Source organism: Mixophyes fleayi, chromosome 10, assembly GCF_038048845.1.
Source record: "Mixophyes fleayi isolate aMixFle1 chromosome 10, aMixFle1.hap1, whole genome shotgun sequence".
Lineage (NCBI taxonomy): Eukaryota > Metazoa > Chordata > Amphibia > Anura > Limnodynastidae > Mixophyes > Mixophyes fleayi.
The window spans coordinates 11,574,737-11,599,455 of record NC_134411.1 but is presented as its reverse complement, the minus strand read 5'-3'; the positions used below and the strand labels follow the sequence as shown (position 1 = coordinate 11,599,455).

The 24,719-nt window shown below is 37.5% G+C and overlaps 1 protein-coding gene across 1 annotated transcript in view; it reads left to right on the top strand.

The window, feature by feature from the left end:
• LOC142104097 (mucin-5AC-like) overlaps positions 1 to 24,719 on the top strand; it is a 90,850-nt gene that overhangs the window by 6,474 nt on the left and 59,657 nt on the right. The window contains exons 3-8 of the mRNA XM_075188584.1: positions 8,811 to 8,870; positions 11,483 to 11,548; positions 12,766 to 13,024; positions 16,575 to 16,689; positions 18,206 to 18,353; positions 23,943 to 24,052. Of these exons, the coding sequence (XP_075044685.1) occupies positions 8,811 to 8,870; positions 11,483 to 11,548; positions 12,766 to 13,024; positions 16,575 to 16,689; positions 18,206 to 18,353; positions 23,943 to 24,052 (758 nt within the window). The remainder of the gene's footprint in view (positions 1 to 8,810; positions 8,871 to 11,482; positions 11,549 to 12,765; positions 13,025 to 16,574; positions 16,690 to 18,205; positions 18,354 to 23,942; positions 24,053 to 24,719) is intronic.

Genomic DNA, 24,719 nt, shown 5'->3' with positions numbered 1-24,719 from the left:
CTGTGTCTCCCTTCAGTGTCTCTCTGTCCCCTTCAGCCTGTCTGTGTCTCCCTTCAGTGCCTCTCTGTCCCCTTCAGCCTGTCTGTGTCTCCCTTCAGTGTCTCTCTATCCCCCTTCAACCTGTCTGTGTCTCCCTTCAGTGCCTCTCTGTCCCCTTCAGCCTGTCTGTGTCTCCCTTCAGTGCCTCTCTGTCCCCTTCAGTGCCTCTCTGTCCCCTTCAGCCTGTCTGTGTCTCCCTTCAGTGCCTCTCTGTCCCCTTCAGTGCCTCTCTGTCCCCTTCAGCCTGTCTGTGTCTCCCTTCAGTGTCTCTCTATCCCCCTTCAACCTGTCTGTGTCTCCCTTCAGTGTCTCTCTGTCCCCTTCAGCCTGTCTGTGTCTCCCTTCAGTGTCTCTCTGTCCCCTTCAGCCTGTCTGTGTCTCCCTTCAGTTCCTCTCTGTCCCCTTCAGCCTGTCTGTGTCTCCCTTCAGTGTCTCTCTGTCCCCTTCAACCTGTCTGTATCTCCCTTCAGTGCCTCTCTGTCCCCTTCAGCCTGTCTGTGTCTCCCTTCAGTGTCTCTCTATCCCCCTTCAACCTGTCTGTGTCTCCCTTCAGTGCCTCTCTGTCCCCTTCAGCCTGTCTGTGTCTCCCTTCAGTGCCTCTCTGTCCCCTTCAGTGCCTCTCTGTCCCCTTCAGCCTGTCTGTGTCTCCCTTCAGTGTCTCTCTGTCCCCTTCAGCCTGTCTGTGTCTCCCTTCAGTGCCTCTCTGTCCCCTTCAGCCTGTCTGTGTCTCCCTTCAGTGTCTTTCTGTCCCCTTCAGCCTGTCTGTGTCTCCCTTCAGTGTCTTTCTGTCCCCTTCAGCGTGTCTCTCTGTGCTCTCCTTCACTTCCTTTACTTACCTTCTTCCCTGACGTCTTCTCTGCTGCTGCTCCTCACTGAGGCTGCCGGACATGATGACTTCACGCCCGGCAGTCAGTGAGGAGGAAGATCTGGCGCTGGATGATGGGTAAGTTTTTTTTTTCTTTTCTTTTTTTTTTTCTAGGGCGATTGCGGCACCCCTGTGACAGCGCCGCGGCACCCCAGGGAGCCGCGGCGCACAGTTTGGGAACCGCCGGTGTAGAGGATGGCAATAGGGTAATCTAGAGAATTAAGATGGCGGTTGAGGAATATCATAACCTTGTCTGAAGAGGTGGGTTTTCAGTGAACGCTTGAAGATTTGAAGACTAGAGGAAAGTCTTACTGTGCGAGGGAGGGAATTCCACAAAGTGGGTGCAGCCTGGAAAAAATCCTGTAACCGAGAATGGGAGGATGTGATGAGAGTGGAAGAGAGACATAGATCTTGTGCAGAATGGAGGTGTCGAGTAGGGAGATATTTTGAGACAAGTGAGGAAATGTATGTCGGTGCAATTTTGTTGATGGCCTTATATGTTAGTATAAGAATTTTATATTGGATTCATTGAAATACAGGCAGCCAATGTAGAGACTGACAGAGTGGCTCAGCAGAGGAATAACGGTTTTCAAGGAAAATCAATCTAGCCGCTGTGTGCAAAATAGATTGTAGGGGTTCAAGTCTGACTTTGGGAAGACCAGTAAGGAGGGAATTGCAATAGTCGATGCGGGAGATGATGATTGCATGAATTAATGTTTTTGCGATGTCTTGTGTCAAATATGTGCATATTCTGGAAATGTTCTTTAGGTGTATGTAACATGATTTAGATATAGGGCTAGATTTACTAAGCTGCGGGTTTGAAAAAGTGGGGATGTTGCCTATAGCAACCAATCAGATTCTAGCTTTCATTTATTTAGAACCTTCTACAAAATGACAGCTAGAATCTAATTGGCTGCTATAGGCAACATCCCCACTTTTTCAAACCCGCAGTTTAGTAAATCTAGCCCATAGAGTTGATTTGGGGAATAAACGACAGTTGTGAGTCAAGGATTACACCTAGGCAACGAGCTTGCGGGGTGGGATTTATGGTCATGTTATCAACAGAAATAGAAATGTCACGCAGGAAACTTCTGTTTTTGGGTGGGAATATTATTAATTCAATTTTTGAAAGATTGAGTTTGAGTTGGCGAGAAGACATCCAAGATGAAATGGCAGAGAGACAGTCAGTAACGCGAGACAACACAGATGGTGAAAGATCAGGAGAGGATAGATAGATTTGTGTATCATCTGCATAGAGATGATACTGAAATCCAAAGGAGCTCATTAGTTTTCCAAGAGAAGTGGTTGTTGATAGAGAATAGCAGAGGACCTAGGACTGAGCCTTGCGGTACTCCAACTGATAAAGGAAGCGGAGCAGAGGTGGATCCAGAGAAATTAACACTGAAAGAGCGATTAGATAGGTAGGATGAGAACCAGGATAGGACAGTGCTTTCAAGACCTAGGGATTGTAGCATTTGTATGAGGAGAGAATGGTCAACAGTGTCAAATGCAGCAGAGAGATCCAGGAAAATTAGAAGAGAGTAATGATTATTATTTTTTGCTGTTATCAAGTCATTGACAACCTTGGTCAGTGCAGTCTCTGTGGAGTGTTGAGAGCGAAAGCCTGACTGAAGAAGATCTAATAGGTTGTTTGCTGTAAGAAAGTGTGTGAGGCGAGTGTAGGCAATTCTCTCGAGAAGCTTGGAGGGGCATGGGAGCTGGGAGATGGGGTAGTAATTTACGAGAGAGTTAGGGTCAGAATTTTGTTTTTTAAAATGGGAGTAATCACTGCATGCTTGAATAGTGATGGAAAAATACCAGTAGAAAGAGATAAATACCTGATAAATACTGTCAATGTCATTGTTGTCGAATTTCCAACCGTGTCTATTTTATGGTGTCCATGATATAAATATCAATTATGTTGCTGTTGAACATATGTATTACACCCGGGAGGGAGGGCCCAAATGTAATCCCAACTTGTTCTATTTTACATTGTGGTTCCGGTCTATCATATTGTGCAACATTTTTTATTGATGCCGCTACTGTCCATCTCCAATGTGGCACACATCATGCCTAATGGTTGGCTACTTGGTTTATCTTCTTTTCTAAAATATTTTTTTTTTATTGATCTAGATGTTTAAGATGCGGATGATGATAAGGGTTATGACATTAACAGCTATTGTGGAAGATGACCACTGTTATCCAAATGCCCATTAGTACATATTAACAATCCCTATTTATTCTCCAGTTCAACAGCCAACAACCAAATTGTTCCCTTTTTTTTAGCAGAAACAAATTATGCACTTCAGCCACAAAAGTGGCATTCCCTGTCGCTGAAATGCTTGGTTTGTTAAACTATGTGCATATCCTTTTTAACAAATAGGTGGGTGGGAGGGCCAAAGGACAATTCCATCTTCATTATTTAATATTATGCCTTGGTCTATCATCTTGTGTAAAATGTCTACTGATACCGTTGCTGTCTGTTTAATGAGCTCTGATTATTGCCTTTTTACTTTCCATGATGCATGTTGTCTAATTTTAAAAATATTGTGTCTGCAGGCTTTCTCTCACCATCTATCTTCTGGGTGCAGCCCACCTTCGTCTATCTACTTGCTTAAAATTCCATCCTACCAGCTCTGCCACTGTTTCATAGGGATTGTAGCATGCTTTTCACGCAAAATTTGGCTGTTCAGAATTTCTTTAAAAATGAGATGTCAGTGCAGTAGATGATGTCTGTGGCCCATAACATTTCTCTGTATTTACGGCATTCAGTGACCGCAGGCAGATCACTGCAGCAGCTTATAAAAAAATTATGTTCCATGCCACTAACTGAAGTAAGAGGTAGTAACGAGGTGGAATTCCACACTTTATGCACACTGCTGTGCCACTATGTTTCATAGGTATTGTATCTTTTATTAAACTGCCATATACTTGTGTGACTGCTATGTCACTAATTTTAGACAGCCACCTCGCAGCAGTCTTTGTCCAAAATTGCAATTATGAAAAGAGCATTAGAAAATAGACTGTAAATAAATGTAATGTAGGGAAATATATTAGTAATGTAGGGACAAAAAAGCTCAAAATCACATGATTACACCCATTTTTCTCAATTCTTTAATTAAATCCAGATCCAAAAGCAAAACAAAAACACAGGAGGCTTTTTGGCCAAAACCAAAACCAAAACACAAAGATGGTTTTAGAACCAAAGCTAATACCAAAACACGGGGGTTCTGCACACATCTCTAGCTAGTAAGAGCTCTCCTTAAGACATAATTTAATCAATTATCATATAATGATGGTAAATTAAGTAATATTGGTGTCTATTGTTAAAACCAACTATGTGATAAATACCCCCAGCTCAAAAACAGTTGCATTTGTGCCAAATGGCCATCAGATGGATAAGTGGATAGAAGTCATTATACTTAACGCCTGATAATAATGTAGAGATGTGTCTTGACAGTGTTAGTAATAAATGCTAAAGATGCATTACCCTATTTGCATACAATATAATAATGTAATAACTGTCATATAGAAAGAGAATATTGTATTGACAGTTATTAATAAATGTAAAAATAACATTTTAAAATGTAAATGTAATAAAATACAAACAACTCCAAATATGTTGTTTTCCCCTATTAAATCAAATTGGAATCTTCTTTAAATTAAAAATGTCAGTTAAGTAATGCAAATAGATGGCTGGAACTTGATAAAATAGAGCCACAATGCTAATGAGTTAGAAGTGGCTAGATAGAGCATCTCATAGTCATGGACGTAATTGCATCTCATTGCACCAGCCCTCCAGTACCTGCATGAGATACACCTTCTAAAAAGCATATCTGGGGATGCATCTAGTCATGTCCCAATTATATGAACACGCCCTTACTGTACTCAACCTATACAGACATATGGGTATTCATTTGTGGTACGTATGTGCAGTATGGGAAAAAAAATTACACTTTTATATTTCTCTAAATAGAATATTAAATTGTAAGCTTGTTGGAGTCCCGCACCTCGGGCTTCAAAAAAAAAAGAAAAATTGTAAGCTAGTGTAATTTGGCTAGTTTAACTGACATTGCACATGTGTGGTGAGATAGTAAAGTTCTCATTGAAAGATATAGATGTACTACAAACTTCCATAGAAGGAGCTGGCAGATTATTGTTCACAGAGTTGTAATATGTAGGCACTATACAAATAGCTAATAATAATAATAATAAAAAAAAGTGTAGGTATATATTGGCTTGTAAAGTCTTAAAGTTAGCAAAGCGTTTGTAATCTATGAGAAATTAATAGATGGAAAACAAGCATTCGAAGGACACAAGGACATTGTCTGACCTGTCACAGTGGCACTTAATCTTTTAAAACACAATGCCCCTATCACCTGTTCTGTAACCTCAGTCCATGAAGACAATTGGAATTGTTTTTACCTTGACCCAATATTGCTTTTCGAAATTTTGTCACAGAGCCCTGTAATTTAAAGACATACAGGTCCTCTTAATTATTCTAGATTATACTATTGTCAGTAGTAAGTAAAATAAAAAAAATCCTTTGCATAATCTCATAGGTGAGAACAACACATTTAAATAGGGTTTGTTATTTATCTATTAACAGTTATTTGTAGAGTGCCTATATTAAACAGAGAATATTTAATCATTCTCATTAGTGTCTGTTCCAGTGAGGTTTACAATCTGTATTGCCTACCACACAGATACACACACAATATTATCAATTTAATCAGAAGCCATTTATCCTATCAATTAGCTTTCGGCGTGTGGAGGAAACCAGAGCACCTACAGGAAACCCATGCAAATACGGGGATAACATAAAAACTCCAGGGCCTGGTCAGTATCGAACCCATGACTCCAATGCTGTGAGGCAGCAATGCTAACCACATGCTCTCATCTTCCCATGAGTACTTTGCTAAGTCTTTCACTAGCAGACTGTATTGCAGACAGCATGTCATTTGTTTGATATCCATAGCTCCAACAACAGTCAATAAGGGTTCCCCCATATTGTTCTCTGCACTGCAACCATACCTCCTGACCTAGGCAAACAGAGCAAAGGGCAGGGAGCAGATAGACGATATAACTTACTTTATTGTATAGCATGGAAGACTTTTGCTACCACACATGCACTTGCTCTTCTTCCACTTACCACATGTTGGCGAATTGCCCATTGTCATAACAAGACCCACCTGGGCATGAGTGGCATGTAGAAGTGAAAGGGTTTAGCAAAATAAAACCACCTGGTCTGTCTAAAAATTATTAAAATCCCCCAAAATATATTTCAGACTTACTATTAAGGACTCAGCTCTGTCGCCACTAGGTCAGGGGTGGGCACTCTTAGTAAATTTACTTCCTGACTAATTGCATAATGAAATCACAAAGTAATTTAATCATACTTACTGCAAACTAAACATTTACTTACATAAATGTAATGTTATAAAAATCAAGCCTTTCAGACATGTGAATTATTTAAGAGCACAAAGACAGAACATTTTAGAATGGGATTTAATATTACAGAAAATTACAATGCTTATTAAATAAAATTGGTGATAACAAATTGACATACAGAAATATATATGCCAAACTGTTTTCTCAAAATAGCACAGAAATAAAACATAATCAATTGTCATAACACACTCCTAAATAATCTGCCATCTGGGGAAAACTTACAGGCATGGACAATAGATCAGTAGAAGACTTGACACCCCAAAACTAAAAATTTTTAAGTAATTTCAGCACTTTTTCAATCTTATTTTTTCTTGCCCAAACCCTTCATTTTTGTGACTTCATGGCAAGAGGTCTGCTGGCATACAAATCAGTTTTATCACTGTTTTATTGCCCTTTGTTAAAAAAAAAATAGTTATAGTGATGAATTCTATTAATATTATCTCTCTCTTCTAGAAGAGATATGACATTATGGGGGGAAATTCAATTGTCCGCGTTACTCTCGAAAGTAATACTGCCTGCACACCATTACCATTACTATGGTAATAGTACATATTATTACCATTAGTCCAGCAATTTTTAACACTGATTTTTGCTTGGGGTTCAGGGTGTCACAAGCTGAAATCCGGGTTAAAATTACTGTGCGACCATTAATAGTGTGCAGGCCCCGTTACTTTTGAGAGTAACGCGGCCAATTGAATTCCTCCCTCAGATCACTAAGAATGGTATGATTTTCCACACATATCTGTTGGAAAAAATATTCTGTTATATTGTTTCCTTGGTGAGATACATTATCTCTAAAGCTTCCTTATGGGCTGTTATATATTGATGACATTGCTGGTTCCACAAGTTACAAATTTATTCAGAAATCTTCCCAAACATGGATTATGGAAAGTAGTGCTTTTCTTTAAGCAAATATATCTGCACTTGTAGTGACCACAAACATCTGTCGGCTGGGCAATAAACACTTAGTTAACCGGCCAACTATGACAATGGATATCTATCATTAAACAATTAAAGCCAGATCACAAAAGGAAAGGTCTCTGAAGCATACATGAACATACATTAACCCCTGGTTTGCTTACATAGCGATTTGTTGAAACCCAGTTTATTTAGCAACTTTATGTTTTAGGAGTTATCATGACCACATTAATATATACATTTCCTAATTATCATGGTGAGGCCATTAGCATGACACATTTGATGAATAGAGAAGGAGGACAGTAAAGAAATAATATTTTTATGTAGCAGCTGGTAGAGGTGGTTGCAGGGCTGAACCTGTGCTACCTATATATTTTGAGGCCCTCCTATCCAACTGGGACGATGACTGTTTTAATGTATCATTGATTAATCCCTTTGCCTCCTACATTTACTCTCCACTGTTCTGCCTCCCCATTAAGAAATCATTAGCCCCTTATTCTCCATCAATAACCCTTCACCATTAACTCCTCATATTCCATCCTTAACACCCTTTCATAATATCATCAACCCTTCTCCTCACTCACCCAGGCTGATGTGTTGGTCCTTCACAATCACACAGATGGAAATTGATGATACATCATTTCCCCTCTCAATAATTGTGTGCCACTGCCAAGCTTCTGCTTGATCAGAGATGATCTGATAGGCATCCTGCTGAGAAAAATTAAATGAGGTTCCTCAGAATACCAGGCTGTGTACACAGCATGCTGAAGAAGTGCTGAGTAGCACATCCACCGCTCAGCATGATTTAAAAAAAAAAAAAAAGTCTAGAAAAAGTACACCCTCAAAATCTATCCCAAAGAGGTTTTGTCTACAAAAGGCACCAATACTGCAGAACTGACCAGCACAGAGCTGGACATAAACACCGGACCCGCTGTTTGGCACACCCTATGTAGATGGGTACACTTATGCATACTCTTCAAGCTTCTACAAATTATTTTGCAGAATGCTATTTAAACCACATATCCATAGATGACATAACTACTATTAAAACTGAATTGTAAATGGAAAAAAAAAAGCAGCACAGCTTTGACAGTAAAATACGGGGAAATACTTGGGCAAAGCCTGCTTGGATAGATTATTGCAATACACTCTGAGCAAGAAACGGATGTAATTGTGCAGATTTCCTATATTGCATTACACAAAGCAGATATGGTTCATTATATTGTAATTCAAACACATGTGACAAGTCCACAACTGGTTCAAATGCAAACACCTGACTGGTTTTAAGCATTGCAGCTTTTCAACAGAATATTTGCATTTTTATGCAGCAAAACACTCTAATTTCTGCTTGCCATAAGTAGAAATATGCAACCGCTGCAGACATAGTATACATGCCCCTGACACTGGATCAGTTTCTTAAAAATTCTGATGTTGGATATTGATGTAACTTTTTAACTGCTAATGTATTATATAATGATCTAGAAAATGTTATAGCTTCATAAAAAAATGCTAATGAAATTTTCATTTTTATTTGCAGCTCATTTCGCAGAACTAGTGGTTTCTTCTGATGATCAGTATATGTATCACCAGTTGCGTGGTAATTATATTTTTCTTTATTTGTGCATCAATGATAACCATGTCTGTATTCTGTGTAGAAATACAAAATGTTTAGGAATTATAGTATTGGCTACAACAGCAAAACAGTACTGTCAAACGATCCCATTGACACCGATACTATGTTGTTCCATCAATACTGATACTATGGAAGTGGAATATGTAAGCTTAACCAGTGACTCTTGACTGAGAGTTATAGACACACAGCGGTCTCAATCTTCAGTAGTGAAAACTGCTGTCACAATGAAGAAGAAAAATAAAGTGTCACAAACAATTTATTAAGCTATCCATTTGTCATTGCCTTGAAAGCTACTGCAGCCATAATTTACGACTGAATGAGCATCATTATTTTCTTATGGAAAACTCTTAGGGCTAGATTTACTAAGCTGCGGGTTTGAAAAAGTGGGGATGTTGCCTATGGCAACCAATCAGATTCTAGCTTTCATTTATTTAGTACCTTCTACAAAATGACAGCTAGAATCTGATTGGTTGCTATAGGCAACATCCCCACTTTTTCAAACCCGCAGCTTAGTAAATCTAGCCCTTAGTATTTTGGTGCAGGTAATAACTATGATGAACATGTATAAAATCAAGGTTGCCAATTGCCCTAGCTTTCTATAACAGACCTAATTTGTTTTATATTTATTTACTTAAAGGTTTACAACATAGTACCAAATCACCTAACTAGAGGGTAAGTAGGGTAGGGATACAGAATCAAAAAGTAAGGTGGTTTTGGAGGATATGTGAACAGAACACTATATCCACTAGAAATTAAAATGTTAACAGCAGTCAATAATTAAAACCCAGGTACCACCAGACCATAACAGATCTTAACTAATGCATAACTATATTAAATATAGCAGATCTAGCAAGATATCTCATATAATAGCAACTTAGGGAAAGAATCTGCTAAAATATATCTGCGTCTTCCCCTTATCATATTGTTAATCATTAACTATATGATTATGGAAATATAATATTTATACCAGCTCCTTAACATTAATCCATTTAGCAACTAATAGAATACTTACAACTAGTTTTTGTACCAAGTGCCTCATATAAGTGCAATAGGGTTCAAAGTGATTGATTGCAAACTTAAAAAGCAGAAATGACCCTATATCAGGCATTGAATAAAAAAATGGTAGGCTAAAGCAGCTGTTGCAGAATACTGCACCCTCCTGATTTAGCAAATAAACAATATATACATAAATAACAGTGCTTAATAGTCGAACTTATGAAATCAATATTATATTCAATTGGAAAATTGCACTTGCGAATATAATTAATGTATATTAATTACTGTAAAATCAAACAATCAATAAGTTGAACTCAACAAATGTTCAAATAAAAAAAAAATCAATAGATATGTTCTAAATGATGGCACAAATATATCTATTTCATTAGAGAGCAGTAATGGTTTCTTCAAATGGTGAAATCGGTATATGTCTCTTTAAATGGTAGCTCTTTGAATTGTTCTACATAGTTCACAAAGTCTAACAAGGAACAAATCATTCCAAAAGAAAATCAACATATAGTGCAGTCAGAGCCTGGGTAGTATGGAAAACGAATACAGAATTAGCAGTGTATACTTGCACAGATATCATATGCCATCAATAACTTCCCACAGGGTCTAGCACCTGACTTAATAAGAAGCATTTATCAAAAAATTGCGAACACAATTCTTTAATCTTGAAAAAAAGTAACCCTGTCAGTGTTATTTTTACCGATTCACTAATTTTAAACAGCAATCTTTGAAATTTAACTTGAATGCCCGCTGCAATTATGTAGTATAATATAATGTATTCACCCTTATGTGTTTCATCGGCCAAAACTATTTCACATAAACTATGTTGCATGTAGCCTCTTGCTGTTGAAAATTATTGAAAAATGCTGAATATTATATACTAAATGCTACTGGAAAAATAACTTTGCAACTCAACTGTCCCAGCAAATATACATCCTTTTCTAAACAGTTATATTTTTACAAACCATTTTTGAAAGTTTTAACAGCTGAATTCCACTTTGCTTATTATTGGTCAACTGTACAATAGAACACATTTTCAGAATCTGTTCTTAAGGTTTATAAGTAAACATTTAATGACGATAACTACTCTAAATGATAAAGTTTTGTGGTGTTGCAGCAGTACATTTTATTCTGCATAGATACTTGCCAACCAAGTATCCTGGAAATGTGAAAATATTTTAAGGAGGGAATTTAAATGGTCTCGTTACTGCTGAAAAGAGCGTGGCCTGCGCACTATTACAGATATTACGGTCACAGTGTGCATTATTATCGTTAATATGATAATCTTTAACGCTGGTTTTTGCATGCAGTTAAGGGAGCCGCGAGTAGAAATCAGGGTTAAAATTATCGTATTAACGGTGATAGATTGAGCGCCACGTTACTTTTTTTTAGCTTTGTTTTCATTGCAAAATATTGGAAACAATAAAAATGGAGCAGGAACTATAGTTAAGTGCTATAAAAGGAACACATTTATAAATGCAATTCTAATCTATCTATCTAGGCTTCGAAAATAATCTGTTGTTCTTCATTTTCAAACTGCTACAATGACTTGATATTTAAATCTATTGCAGGTTTTGTGGGCATGTCAGCTTTAACAGATAACCCAGACATAACTGACAACTTTCAGAATAGTATATGTAAGTTTAATTGATTTGTTGTTTTGTAACACTGTTCAGCAATCAAAATAGAATATAGATTCATTTAGAGCCTACAAGGAGTTGTGGAAATAAATGTTATAGATACACATTTCTAATGCAATACAGCTGTGTTCAGTCTCGACCATTGAAGGCCAATATTAGTTCATGTAAGGTTTAAAAGAAAACATTTTTTTCAGATTTACATGATACCTCCCCCCCAGTCTTCTTTATTATACTAATAAAATAATTTATTTGAGGCAAGCCGCACAACATGACACATGATGGTGTGCGAAAAATATTGGGGTGTAGTATTGATATGCCTCTATCATTCACCACTTTAAAAATGGCGGCAGAATAGGTGTTTGAGCGGGAGGATGAAACAGAATACGCAATGTCAGTGACTGCAGCATCTTAGTATTGGTCTTTCCATTCAGACCCCCTCATCCTCCACAACATCGCATATGCCCAACTTTTAATCAGGGCTTCTAGATGAACAACTGAGCTCAAGTAAAAAGGCTGAGTGGAGCAGACCGCTGGGCTCAAGGAGGGGGAGAAACACATTAGTAAAAAAAATTCAGTAGGTGATAATGCAGTGTTAATCTTTTCTTTACACTTTTTTGTTTATGGCTCCTAGGCACTTGTAATCCCACTTAAAATGCCCGGGCACTTCAGAATTTTTGCATCTCCTTTCCATCTTGTCAAGTATATACATGGTGTCTTCTGATCTGCGAGGGGTGTGAGTGGGAGGACCAATCACTAGCTGCAATCAGGATAATGTGGTTTGTGTTTGGTCCTCCTGCTCGGCACGCCACTGTTGCCTTTCTAAAGTGGTGAGTGGAATAGATTAGGCATTTGTATATTACAGAACTTTCAGAGCCCTGTGAGAAACTACTGCATGGAGCCTCCTGGATCTCTGGCTAGGTTGAGGAGCACGGCATGTGAATATCACAGTTGGTGATAGCGCAGCTTTTAATTTAAAAGCACAAAACAAAATAATGCAATGCCACTAGATGCCAATGTAGATATCTCTCTATTTAAATTGCACATTTACTATACATATTCTATTGTAAAGTAATTTGCAGGCTACACAAAGATTCATATATGTCACATTTCTTTAAATCTAACAGGTATACATTAGATGGCCGTTAAAAGTAATAAGTATTTTTAGCTTTTTTTTCATTTATATTTACATTGACTCTAACTTCTCTATTCTTCAGCAAGAGCCATCAATTTTGATAAAGTCTGCAGTTACTGGAACACATTTCACTACAAGACTTTCAATGATGAAGTGTTCTACTTCCCTGGGACTTGCACCTACATATTTTCTTCGCATTGTAAAACCAACTATGAAGACTTTGTTGTGCTCATCAGACACACAATGTTAAATGATTATGTCACAGATACCAAAATCATCTTCAAAATTGATGATGTAAAAGTGGAACTTGTTAATGGTACGGTGTTGGTTGATGGGGAACTGTGAGTATATTCTTGTAAAAATATCAGATCACACTTTACACGCCAACGAAGAGAAATACATCAATATCTGTGAAAATGGAAAACATATATAAATGGAAATGAAATCATCTAGATGGCCTATTTTAGATATATTCCAGGAAAAAAAGGTTAAAAGTTGATGAAAAAAGATGACTCTATTTTTCAGGCCATCACGGGCAGGTTAAAGAGCTTTCAATATTTTGAGTGGTTTTGTAACAATCCCTAATCCCCACTTGAAAATTGTTCGAGTCCCCCAAATAACTACCTGTTTCCATTCAGGGGCGGATCCAGACTATTGCTATACCCCGGGCGATTTTAGGGGGGGCGATTAAGGCCCCGCCCCCTTTCTCATTTCTAAGGCTGCCGGCGGCTGCACAGTATGTGCAGGTCCGCTCGGCAGTGACAGTGTGTTGCCCCGCTGCTCTGATTGTGTTTAAAACACAATCAGAGCAGCCGGGCAGCACACTGTCACTGCTGAACGGACCTGCACAGTGTGCAGCCGCCGGCAGCAAGACCCTGCTAGGGGGGGCAATCGCCCCGATCGCCCCCCCCCCCTGGATCCGCCACTGTTTCCATTACAGCAGGTACTGCTACTATGACAGATGATATGTGTTGGACAACATAGATAATGATGCGTGAGAGCCGTAGGAGGGAGGGATTTGACGCATTGACCAAATTAACATCATTTTCCTAAGTTGATGAGTACCATATCCACGCAATCAAGAGTTATCTGGTATTTCTACCCTTTTGCACTCTACAATGTTAAAAAAGTTGATTAACCTATCATTAAGACAAATTGATCCCAGACCTCAACCATTTTATTTATAATGCAAAGGGTGTTACCTCCTTCATCATCATCATCATCATTTATTTATATAGCGCCAACATATTCCCTATCGCTTTACAAACCTCCTTTAACAATGTATTCAACATAATGCGTCTCATATATTTTACTCAATTACAGGAACTTCTCTACAAAGCAATTGTATAAAGTCTATAAAGTTATCAAATTAGACATTGGATAACTGATCTTACAGAAATTGATCACACCTTAAAGTTGCCTTCAACCCTGATGTTAAATAACCTCACCGAAGCTGATGGGAAAGGAGACATTACATTCTGGTGTCAATATCTAACAACCTCAGAAATTATATAAAAAGGATGTCCATCAATGGCCCCCAATCATTCTAATTACTAGGGTGTGATGTGCGTGTGGTGAAGGACCCAGATGAGGGAACTGCTCTAATATACTAGTAAAGGGGTTAAAAAGGTCAAAAAGCATTTTCATTTACTAATCGATACTACCATCAACTTCCCTTTTCTGTATGAGTGACACAAAGATTATCAATCGAAAAAAATTAGAAACAGTTAAGTAGTTAAGAAATTTATTGCACGCTAATCACCTAAAATCATTAAAAAAATCATGAAGACCAGTTTAGGTATGATGTTTCTGCTGTAAGTTTGGACTTTTTAAATGCCAAGGTGTGTATATGCCGTCTGCAGCTTTCCCTTCTTAATTAACCAATCTCCAAGGGACAAATCAGCAACTAAAAATGAAAAAGAAACAGGGGGGTGTGTCTATGGTGTAAAACGTTATTTTTTTTATAGCCTAAAACGTAATTACAACCACACATGAGATGGTAGAAACGTGTTTGCTTATGTATGCATACACACTAGGCACAACACAAGAACATGGATTCGGGAGCCTCACCAAGCCAAGCCTGTAACTTCTTTCATCATCAGGACTTCCTCAAGAGGGGTGGTCTGGCGAGTTACAAAACAGCCTGATAAAAAAAACAAAAACCTCCCTAAATATATCAGGTGTAACCTAATTGCAAACATGATTAATGTTACAAAGCATATTTATACACTCATACAATCTTCATTAATAATACAACAGGGCACAGTATGTTAGATTCATTTAGCTAGATGTATCAATTGATTAAAATATAGTAGCTTTCACTAGTAACATCTGCGATCGCAAATTAATTAAGTCATCAGTTTAGCTGATTGTACTCACACTGCTTACTTCAGTGATACATGGATTGTACATATTAAACTAACATCACATATAAAAATCACGGTTCCATATAATAAAACAATGTATTACACCACTCCTGCATAATAAAAAAAATTAGTCATAACTAAAAACAGGCATAGTTAATTGACAGAGTGATAGATCCTTGTACTTATTTACAAATCAGAGCTAAAAACATGATTATGAAAATATGATAAACAGTCGTTTATTCAAAGATAAATAGACATAGACCCAATCCATAATGCATCCAGTTGTGATTGAATATTATGAATACTGTTTGTGTCATTCCTCCCCATGAAGTGCACATCCAAACTGCAGATAGCTGGTACTGAATGAGGTTAAGAAGTTAGCCAAATTAGATTTAAAATTTGTAGCACTATTAACAGACATTTGAAATCAGAGATTGCAGAACTATAAATTATTGATTGCAGGTAAAGATCACATAACTTTATTATCAATGATATTGAAGATTTTGTCCACAAATTAAAGGTGTAATGTACGATGAAGCGAAGGTGAGGGGAAGTTAGTTTTTTGTTTTTAGGAGTGCTTAACTAGGGTGAGAAAGACTATTATTTTAGGATTTTTTTTATATATGTAAGTGTCTTTGAACTGGGTGAGTTTAGTGCCAGCCAATATCCAGTGCACAAGAATGTTGACAGGACTAGATCACCCTGCAGTTAATCAGGGCATTATAATACTCATAGAGCTAGACCAATCTCAATCCAATCTGAGTACCCCATGTACACTTCACTGTGCAAGGAAAGGTGAAATCAAATACAAAAAAACTTAAAAATTGTCAATAAGTCGCCTCCTGCAAATGCTGAACCAGACTAGATTAGACAATCTGGGTCATCCTCATCGTGAGCATGAGTTCATCTGGTCTTAGTTAAGACCAGCCTATGGTGGAGGTGGAGGGGGGTGGCAGTTCATACACTCAGGTTACCAATCCTTCTATGAAAAGCAATAGAGCTCTTTCTGAGATCTCAAACCCTTGTTCACTTTTTTGTTGAATCTATTAAAAAAGTATATTTATATTCTTGCTACTTGATCCACCATAATCCAAAACAACCCTGAAAAATCCCCATAAAAAATGACCCCAACACCCTAAAAAATACCAACACAAAATTATCAAAGCCGAGATTTCTCTTCTCCGGCAGCTAATCCCAAGTGGCCAGTATGGGAAAACGCTTATGATTGGCTTTGATTATTTAGTGGCTTAGTTCAAATGTGCTGTTTTACTCTTTTGGAGTAATGGGCAGGGGTCTTAGAGGCCTCTGTCCATTATACTGGAACCACTGGAGCAGCAAACTTGTCATTCCAGTACCCCAGATTTGTTACTCAAACTGGCCACCACAGTCCAGAGGGGTAAGGATCTCTATCTATCTCTGCGTATGACTTTTGGAATCAAAACTAATCTAGTTATGCTCAAAAATGTTTTAAACATGTTTACTAGCGACAAAAAAAATAGTCATTTTTTTTTCTTTTCTTCTTCAGTGTGGAGCTACCTTATAGTAAATCAAAAGTTATGATTCTGAAAATAGGATCAAACACAAGAGTCACCTCGTCAATTGGATTGGTGTTTATGAAGAATGATGATGGCAACTTTGAGGTAAAAAAAAACAAAAAAAAAACCAAATCACAAAATGCACACTCTTGTATAAGACACAATAGACACCTCCGTTTTCTTTCATCCCCTTTTTTTTTAGTAGCACAAGAATTTTCGAGGCACTGTTCGATTTATTATTTGATAATCCCTTATTTTGAACAAAATACAGGTTGAAGTGTTTGTTTTTGTTTATTTTATACATACATACATTTCATGAATATATATCCAAAATCAATTTAATTTACTCGATTCTGTGTTCATGTAAATACAATAAAAAGATATTTAGGAAAAACCCAGTCCTTAAAATAAGTTACTATAATGAAACTGAAATCTTGGCACTCTCTATAAATCTTCTAATGAAAGTTACAAAATTCCAGTACATACCCATGTGAATAGATGCTGTTACACTTTATTTACACTGGGGCTGATTCAGAGCAGAATGCAAGGGTAAGTGTAACTTGTGTGAAAAAGTTGCACACAAATGAATGCGTATGTACACCGTATTCAGAGTGGAAGATGTATCCAAGTCTGAATAAGTAGCAGGTTTGTCCATTTCACAAACGACTTGCCCCTTAGACACTTAAGTCCAACTTGCAAAAATGTACAATAACCTTTAATTTTATATGTTACGATTGCAATTGCTATGAAGCATCATTGAAACTTGAATAACCTAGCTAGTACAGCAGGAACAACTTCCTGACATGCGCACAATTTATTTTTCATATATATTTGCTTCAACACGCATATCCCAATCTATGGCCAAGCGGCGACTATAGTCTCAGAAAGTGTCTGCAAATTTTTCGCAAACCTCTAATTACAAGCAGTTTGCTAGTTAGGGTATTTGTCAACATCATCATCCTCTACTTACAACTGCCTGTGAATACCCGTTAATAAAACCTAATTTTCACTCGTATCTGCAGTTACATTCCAGTTACATTCCAATTACATTCCATTACAATTACATTCCAGTCCATACGCAATTGTTCGGACACACATATTGTATATTGCCTATGTTACAACACCCCATTCCCTTGCCAGACATGCCTCTTAAGGCATAAGGAGTCGTAAGTGCCAAGAAGTTTCAGGTCTGCATACCCATAGCTGCGCATGTTCATTTTTTGAGCATGTTCAGTGTGAAAAAACACAATGGTACACTACGCTAACGTAAAGTATACTAAAGAGTCATATATAACCAGATAAAATTAAATTACATCTAGAAGCCTCCCCAGATAAGCTCACAGAACTTTGTATACGATTAACTCACAAATATTTATAAAAAAAAATGCCCAGAACTGATATTCATACAATTCTCACTCAGATTTACTTTTGTGGATTTAAAATAATTTATATTAATTTTATTCAACCCCTTATATCATTTTAGAGGTAATAGGACATGGGACTGTTCATTGTGCTCAAAAAAATCTAAACAACATGTGAGAAATCAAACACAAGATCCCTTTAAATAAGAAATAATTCTATGTGTCTTTTGGCTATACTTCTTCTCTTTTCTTAAATTTAGCTCCAGCTTGATGGCAGATATGTCAACCAGACATGTGGGCTTTGTGGAAATCTTGACGCTCAAAGCAGTTTTGGAAAAGATGGTGAGGATTCCATCTATTTTTATTTATATGAAGATTATATAAAATATTCTAGAGCAGACAACGCTGGTATGTGCAGCCTACAAATTGCAGGCAGGAACTTTTTGAGCTGAAACAATATTCATGAGAAATCAGACTATTAATTAAACACTTGACATCACTGAAGTGTTAGGCACAAACTCCTGATTCTTTGTGAATTTATAGGTCACACTTTCATTTATATTGGATCAGCCCACAAAAATGGTCACCTCCACTAGGTAAATAGTCCACCTTTGTGAACTTTCTTTTATTTGTGCAGAAATAAATCCAATAGACCCTCTAGTAGTGTGCGTGTAACAGATACCGTGAACTGAACTGAAAACAACATGGTAGGTTGCGCCAAGAGGAGGATCCTAAAGGAAAAAACGTGTACGGGATGGCGGACCTTGTTAAAAAAGATTTATTTAGACAATGTGGAATGAACAATAAAAACAGTAAATAAACATATAAACAAGCAACCACAAATGTATACACACTAGTGTGTCTATAGGAGTTGAAGAAATGTATTAATATAATGTAGTGGAATTAAAAAATAAAAAGCATTAGGAAATACACTTAGAGTTCAGATATAGTTGTCCTCATAACATGGAGAAAAAACAGTGTCTGGCGAGTGCACATTAATTGAATCATCTAGGATCCTGATATGTATATGCAACAGATGGATGACTTCTTGATCCAAAACTTCACAAATAGCGGAATATTAAAAGTGTATAAAACAGTCTCACCCACTAGTTGAACTCCAATTGAAAATCTGAATATGCACCTTCACAGATGATGCTTCCAGAGGATCAAAAGAGGGTGAATAAGACACTAAGGGCTAGATTTACTAAGCTGCGGTTTTGAAAAAGTAGAGATGTTGCCTATAGCAACCAATCAGATTCTAGCTTTCATTTATTTAGTACCTTCTACAAAATGACAGCTAGAATCTGATTGGTTGCTATAGGCAACATCCCCACTTTTTCAAACCCGTAGCTTAGTAAATCTAGCCCTAAGCGTCCTAGGCTCCAAAATTACTGTTGTAAAAGGGAAGACGTCCAAGCTGTTAGGGAACAATTCCCCTTTAGATTTAGACAGCCAAGTGTGTGTCTTCAAAATGCCGAATATATGGCAAGTCTCGGTCTGACATGCTGATCCTTATGCAAGTAGAGAGTGGGGTCCGCTTATAGAAGGTGAAAACCGGTATTGAAAATAACAGTCAATCCAAATAATCTGTTTTGTTCAAGTGTATATATGTTCCATAAGAACATATCTAACTGATGCATTTTGTCAACACAGAGGCTAACTTTTTAAAAGAGCTTTCATTTATATTGGATTAGCCCACAAAATGGTTACCTCTGCTATGTAAATAGTCCACCTTTGTGAACTTTCTTTTATTTGTTCAGAAATAAATCCAATAGACCCTCTAGTAGAGTGTGTGTAGCAGGTACCATGAACTGAGCTGAATTCTGAGAGTGATATCATTAGTTATCATTTATTTAGTACATTTTACAGAATAACAGCTAGAATCTGATTGGTTGCCGTAGGCAACATCTCCAATTTTTCCAACCCGCAGTTTAGTAAATATACCCCTAAGACTTTCTTCTAGACAAGTGAAGTTATTTACTTAGCTTTAATCCCAAAACACAGAAAAACGGAGTGGACTTAGTCATGCTTGAATTGTTTAAATCCTTTTTGCTTATTTTCCTGGGCCATACACCTACCCAACTGTCAAGTTTATGCATCTAATATTATAAATACAGAAAGGCACATTTACAAAGCTGCACCACTGCAAATGAGGTTTTGTGGTATCATGCACCTAATTTTTCCCTATGTTTCTGTATGTCAAGATGGTGGCAAAGGTTAGGGGGAGGGGGGCTGCAATTCTTTGTATTTTCTAATTGGAAGAACTTGGTGTTCCTTGCTGACAGCCTGCTAGACATGCCTGTAGAGATTCATTTTTGCTCTCTTATGCACAAAGTTATTTCAGTTTGCGAGCCAAGATATTTTAATGAGATTCAAGCAGAGCCGGATTTAGGGTCCAGGCTGCCCTAGGATAATACTCTTGTTGCACCTTTTCACCTTCCAATTCGGGTTAATAAACGGTAGGTAAAAGAAATTGTCCTTAAATTAAAATCTGTCTTATTTTACCCCCCACACAAACAATATTTATATTTGTGCATTTTCATTAAAATCAAAACTGTATAGCAGAACAGAAGTGCAAAAAATTGATACTGAGGGTGAAAACGTGAGGGTGGAGGGGGGGGCTGTTACAGTCCTACACTCTCCTACTCACCTATCCTTAAGCTCCTGCCTGAGAATGAGTCATTAACTTCATACCATGGGAATATGTCAAGATTAAAACCTTACTACATTTTTTCTTTCATGTTTTATTTCAGCTTTGGAGAACAATTATTATTTTATATTTTGAGGGCAATAAAGCCATTTTCTCCTTTCAAAAATACTTGATTTTTACATGTCATCAGAGATAACAAAGATAGGGCCTCAGCCTAAACTTTCCTTCAGACACATTTTACATCTTCCAATCACAGTTTATTGTCAGGATTCCTAGTATGAACACCACAGAGAGAAATGTGAATGAAATGAAGTGGTTATTTGGAACATAGGTCACACAGGTAAAAATAAGGTGTGGTAAATGATAAAGCAGCTACCACAAGTCCATAGAAACTGTGAACCAAGATCACAGGATACGCAGGCAGCTGGGAAGGCTTGGCTGGGAAGCTGAAAACCAGACACCAGGATGACTGTGAGTGCAGGTTGTTAAGGTAACCAGATTACCTGGGAAGCTGGAGACCCAGATTTTCCAAGTATGACAGGTGATTGTAGATGCTGGGTGTCTGGTTTAGCTGGTTAAGTTATAGCTGGTGACTCTGGTTTTCAAAGTTTATCAGGTGACTGCAGGTATGGGGAGTCTGAATTGCAAGGTTAAGCTGGGAAGCTGGATACTCTGGTTTTCCAAGTTACTGTAGACAGTGGACTGCAGATATTGGATGTCTAGATTCCCAGATAAGGCTGAGAAGCTGCAGACTCTGGTGTTCCAAGTTAGACAGTGGACTACAGGTACTGGGTGACTGGACTTCCAGATAAGGCTGAAAATCTGGAGACTTTGGTTTTGTAAGTTAGACAGTGGACTGCAGATATTGGATGTCTGGATTGCCAGATGAGGCTGAGAAGCTGGAGACTGGTTTTTCAAATTAGACAGTGGATTGCAGATATTGGATGTCTGAAGGCATCGGATAAACCACAGGAGAATCAGAAAAAATGAGAGTCAGGCAAGCAAGCAGTCAGAACGTATGAGTTCCACAATAATACCAGGGATTAAGCAGGAGCAAGGTCAAACAAAGCCATGGTCTGTGTCACAAGAGGAGGTGCACAACATAGGAACAAGCAGGAATCAAATACCAGAGAAGAAGTCAGGAACAGTTCACAGGAGTTTACACAGGGAGATCAGCAGCATTGACAATTGATGTACTGGCCCATGTTGCTGGGGAAGGCAGTCTCTTAAATGCCAGACAATGGTGATTAGGTTCTAGGAGTAATAATGAAGGCTAAACCCCTTGCAGTCAGCATCTCATGAAGGCAGTGCAGCATCTAAAGGGGAGGTACTGAACTGCAGCCTAAGGCAATTTGTGACATATGATGTACAGATTTTTCGGTGCATTTTGACCAATTTAATAACAAATATTCAAATGTACAATAGTAACACATGTAATAAAGTTAGTCGCCATGTTATCATTGTTATGACTTTTATGAGAAATATATGAGGCTCAGCCATAGCATTTTTACAAATAAAAGGAAAAGATGATATTAATGATGAGGTTTGCTCTAAAGTGGTAGTATGTAGGACTTTAAAGTGATGCTTTTACTTTGTCTATTATATGCATTTTAACCTGGACCCATACTTCCACATATCTATGCTCAGAGAGATCTTCTCGGGGGCAGTACCCAAAACCTAAATTTTGTCATGTAATTTTGCATGCTTGAGATAGTTAAATAGGTACATCTGCACAAATTTAAATGTGTCGCAGGGTCAAATTTTTTCCAAATGCATAAATGAGTCTGTGATGCCCCATGAGATAAATTGTCCATGTGCCCAGAAGGTTTAACATGCTCCTTATGTTTTTTGCACTGCTGTTCCTCTTGTGCAAAGTTAGGTCACAGCATGGCCTACTTCCCAATTTTAATTCCTTACTTTTAGTTGAATTAGTCCATTAAATTGGGAAATTAAGAGGACAATGGGACAGTGATGTATCCATACTTCAAGTTTAATATTTGTAGAATTTGCAATATAAATTATATTATTTGCTTGCACCAAACTACATATTTCGTTTATCTTATGTGTCAGAGATTGGAAAAATGTATCTCACTGAAACCAATAGCTCAAGCTGGCATCAAAATAAACAAGGGTTTATTTAGAATTGTACACAATGCCCTTTTTACGGGAATATGCTTTTATGTTACTGTGTATGTACACGAAAAATGCATATCCCTATGTCCATATCAAGAATTTTGCATTTCACAGAATTTTGATTTACTCCATCTTACATCTAGAGAGGCAGATCAGGGAAGGAAGAGGTGTTACAACATAGGAAAAGTACAGAAAAGGTGTATTTATGCCCTTGCTGTTTATTTGGAGGTCGAGACAATCGCAGATACATCGGACAGCAAGTCTAACAAAAAGTGGTAGCAGCACAAGCGCATGTGCTTGTAGCAGCAATTTTGAAAGGCTAACAGCATGGGGTCCTCCCAAAAGGCCACTACCAGCACTAGAATATGACCGGTTGGGCTGGTGACAATATAACAGGGAAACCCGCACCGATCCCCTTGTGTTAATGGGAGCTCGTTACCCACCTGACTCTCCCTGAACCTACAATCCTTGAAATGTTCCCTCAAAACTCACCTCTTCGAGCTTACATATCCAATCCCTTCTTGACCATCTTGTCTACCACCTCCTCTTTCTTTGCCCATATCACCATTTTATTCCAGTTGCTACTACTGCCTTTCACCTCCTCTCCCTCTAGAATGTAAGCTCATGGGCCGGGTTCTCTCTCCCTATTGTCTCAAGTCTGTCTGCTGTCTGTCTTTCTCATATGTCCTTGTCATGTCTTTTGCTACATTCTGTGTCCTTATATTTTTTTACTAGCACTTATTTATGCTCCTTAGGACGTTATGGAAACTGTTGCACCATATAAATTAGTAATAATAAATAAATATATTATAATAACAATAATAGTGTCACTTAGCTCTAGCCTGTTCAGCACAGGGCTGATTTCCGTAAGAGAGCAGGCACGCAAAAAATATGCCCCCCTCTAGAAAATAACAGCACCATGCTAAAAGCACTAGCGTTCTTCCCAACACCAATGCCAGGTGAGTATTGGGGTATGGACTTGGAAAACTATAGATGAATCAGAATATTTTCTGTGGTATTATCGGTCACAACAAGCATCAACAATTGTAAAACTAAGATGTAAAATGACAAATGCTAGAAGACATTTACTGTATCTCCTTTCTAATATATTACTAGTGTCATTCTCACACAGATCTTGTATCTTTTTTTAACCTTATATTAATTTCTCTGATTTGGAATCAAGATATGTATTAAAATATATTTTTCCTCCCCAGCAGTTACACTCACAGAGACAGAGTTTGGAAACCTTCAAAAATTGGATGGCCCAACTGAAGACTGTCCAGATGTAGCACCTCCAGTGTGGAGTAACTGTGAACATAATAATGTAACTATACTTTATACTTATCTTAAATTCAATGTTTAAAGCAATGAAATGCATTTTATTATTAGATCAATGAAAATATTAAGCCATGTAGCATTTTATAATGTTCTGGCTGAATTATTTAGTCCGCTAGTTGTATATGGTCATCAACCTTTTGCACCAAAAGAATGAAAATCTTCAGCTATATGACATTTTTTTCCCATATGCTCAGGTAACTTACATTTCAAATAAAAAGATGAACATAAAGGAGATAATTGCAGAATGTTACCACCATTTTTAGGCATTTATATACATAGATGTTTTTACAATTTAGGATAAGTGCAGCCATAGTGATCCATCTCCATGTAGGAGAGCATTGGGTCTAATTCATTTAAATGAAAGTATTCTGAAACAAATTTGTACTTGGTTGCATATTATCTTTCATGCAGTTAATGCATCAAGCTTGTTGTGACCCAATTATATGGAAAAAAAACTAAAAGGGTAGATTTTACAGTTTTTTCATGTAGGACACAAATATCAACTTAAAATTTCAGTGTACAAATAAGCTATCAAGTATTTGTGTGCTGCATGAAAAAACAGTCAGTATTTAACTTATGTGCAAAACAGAATACTAATTGCACCCCTTGCATTGTAACATGGTTTTGTATTTCATAGAAATATAATGATCAAT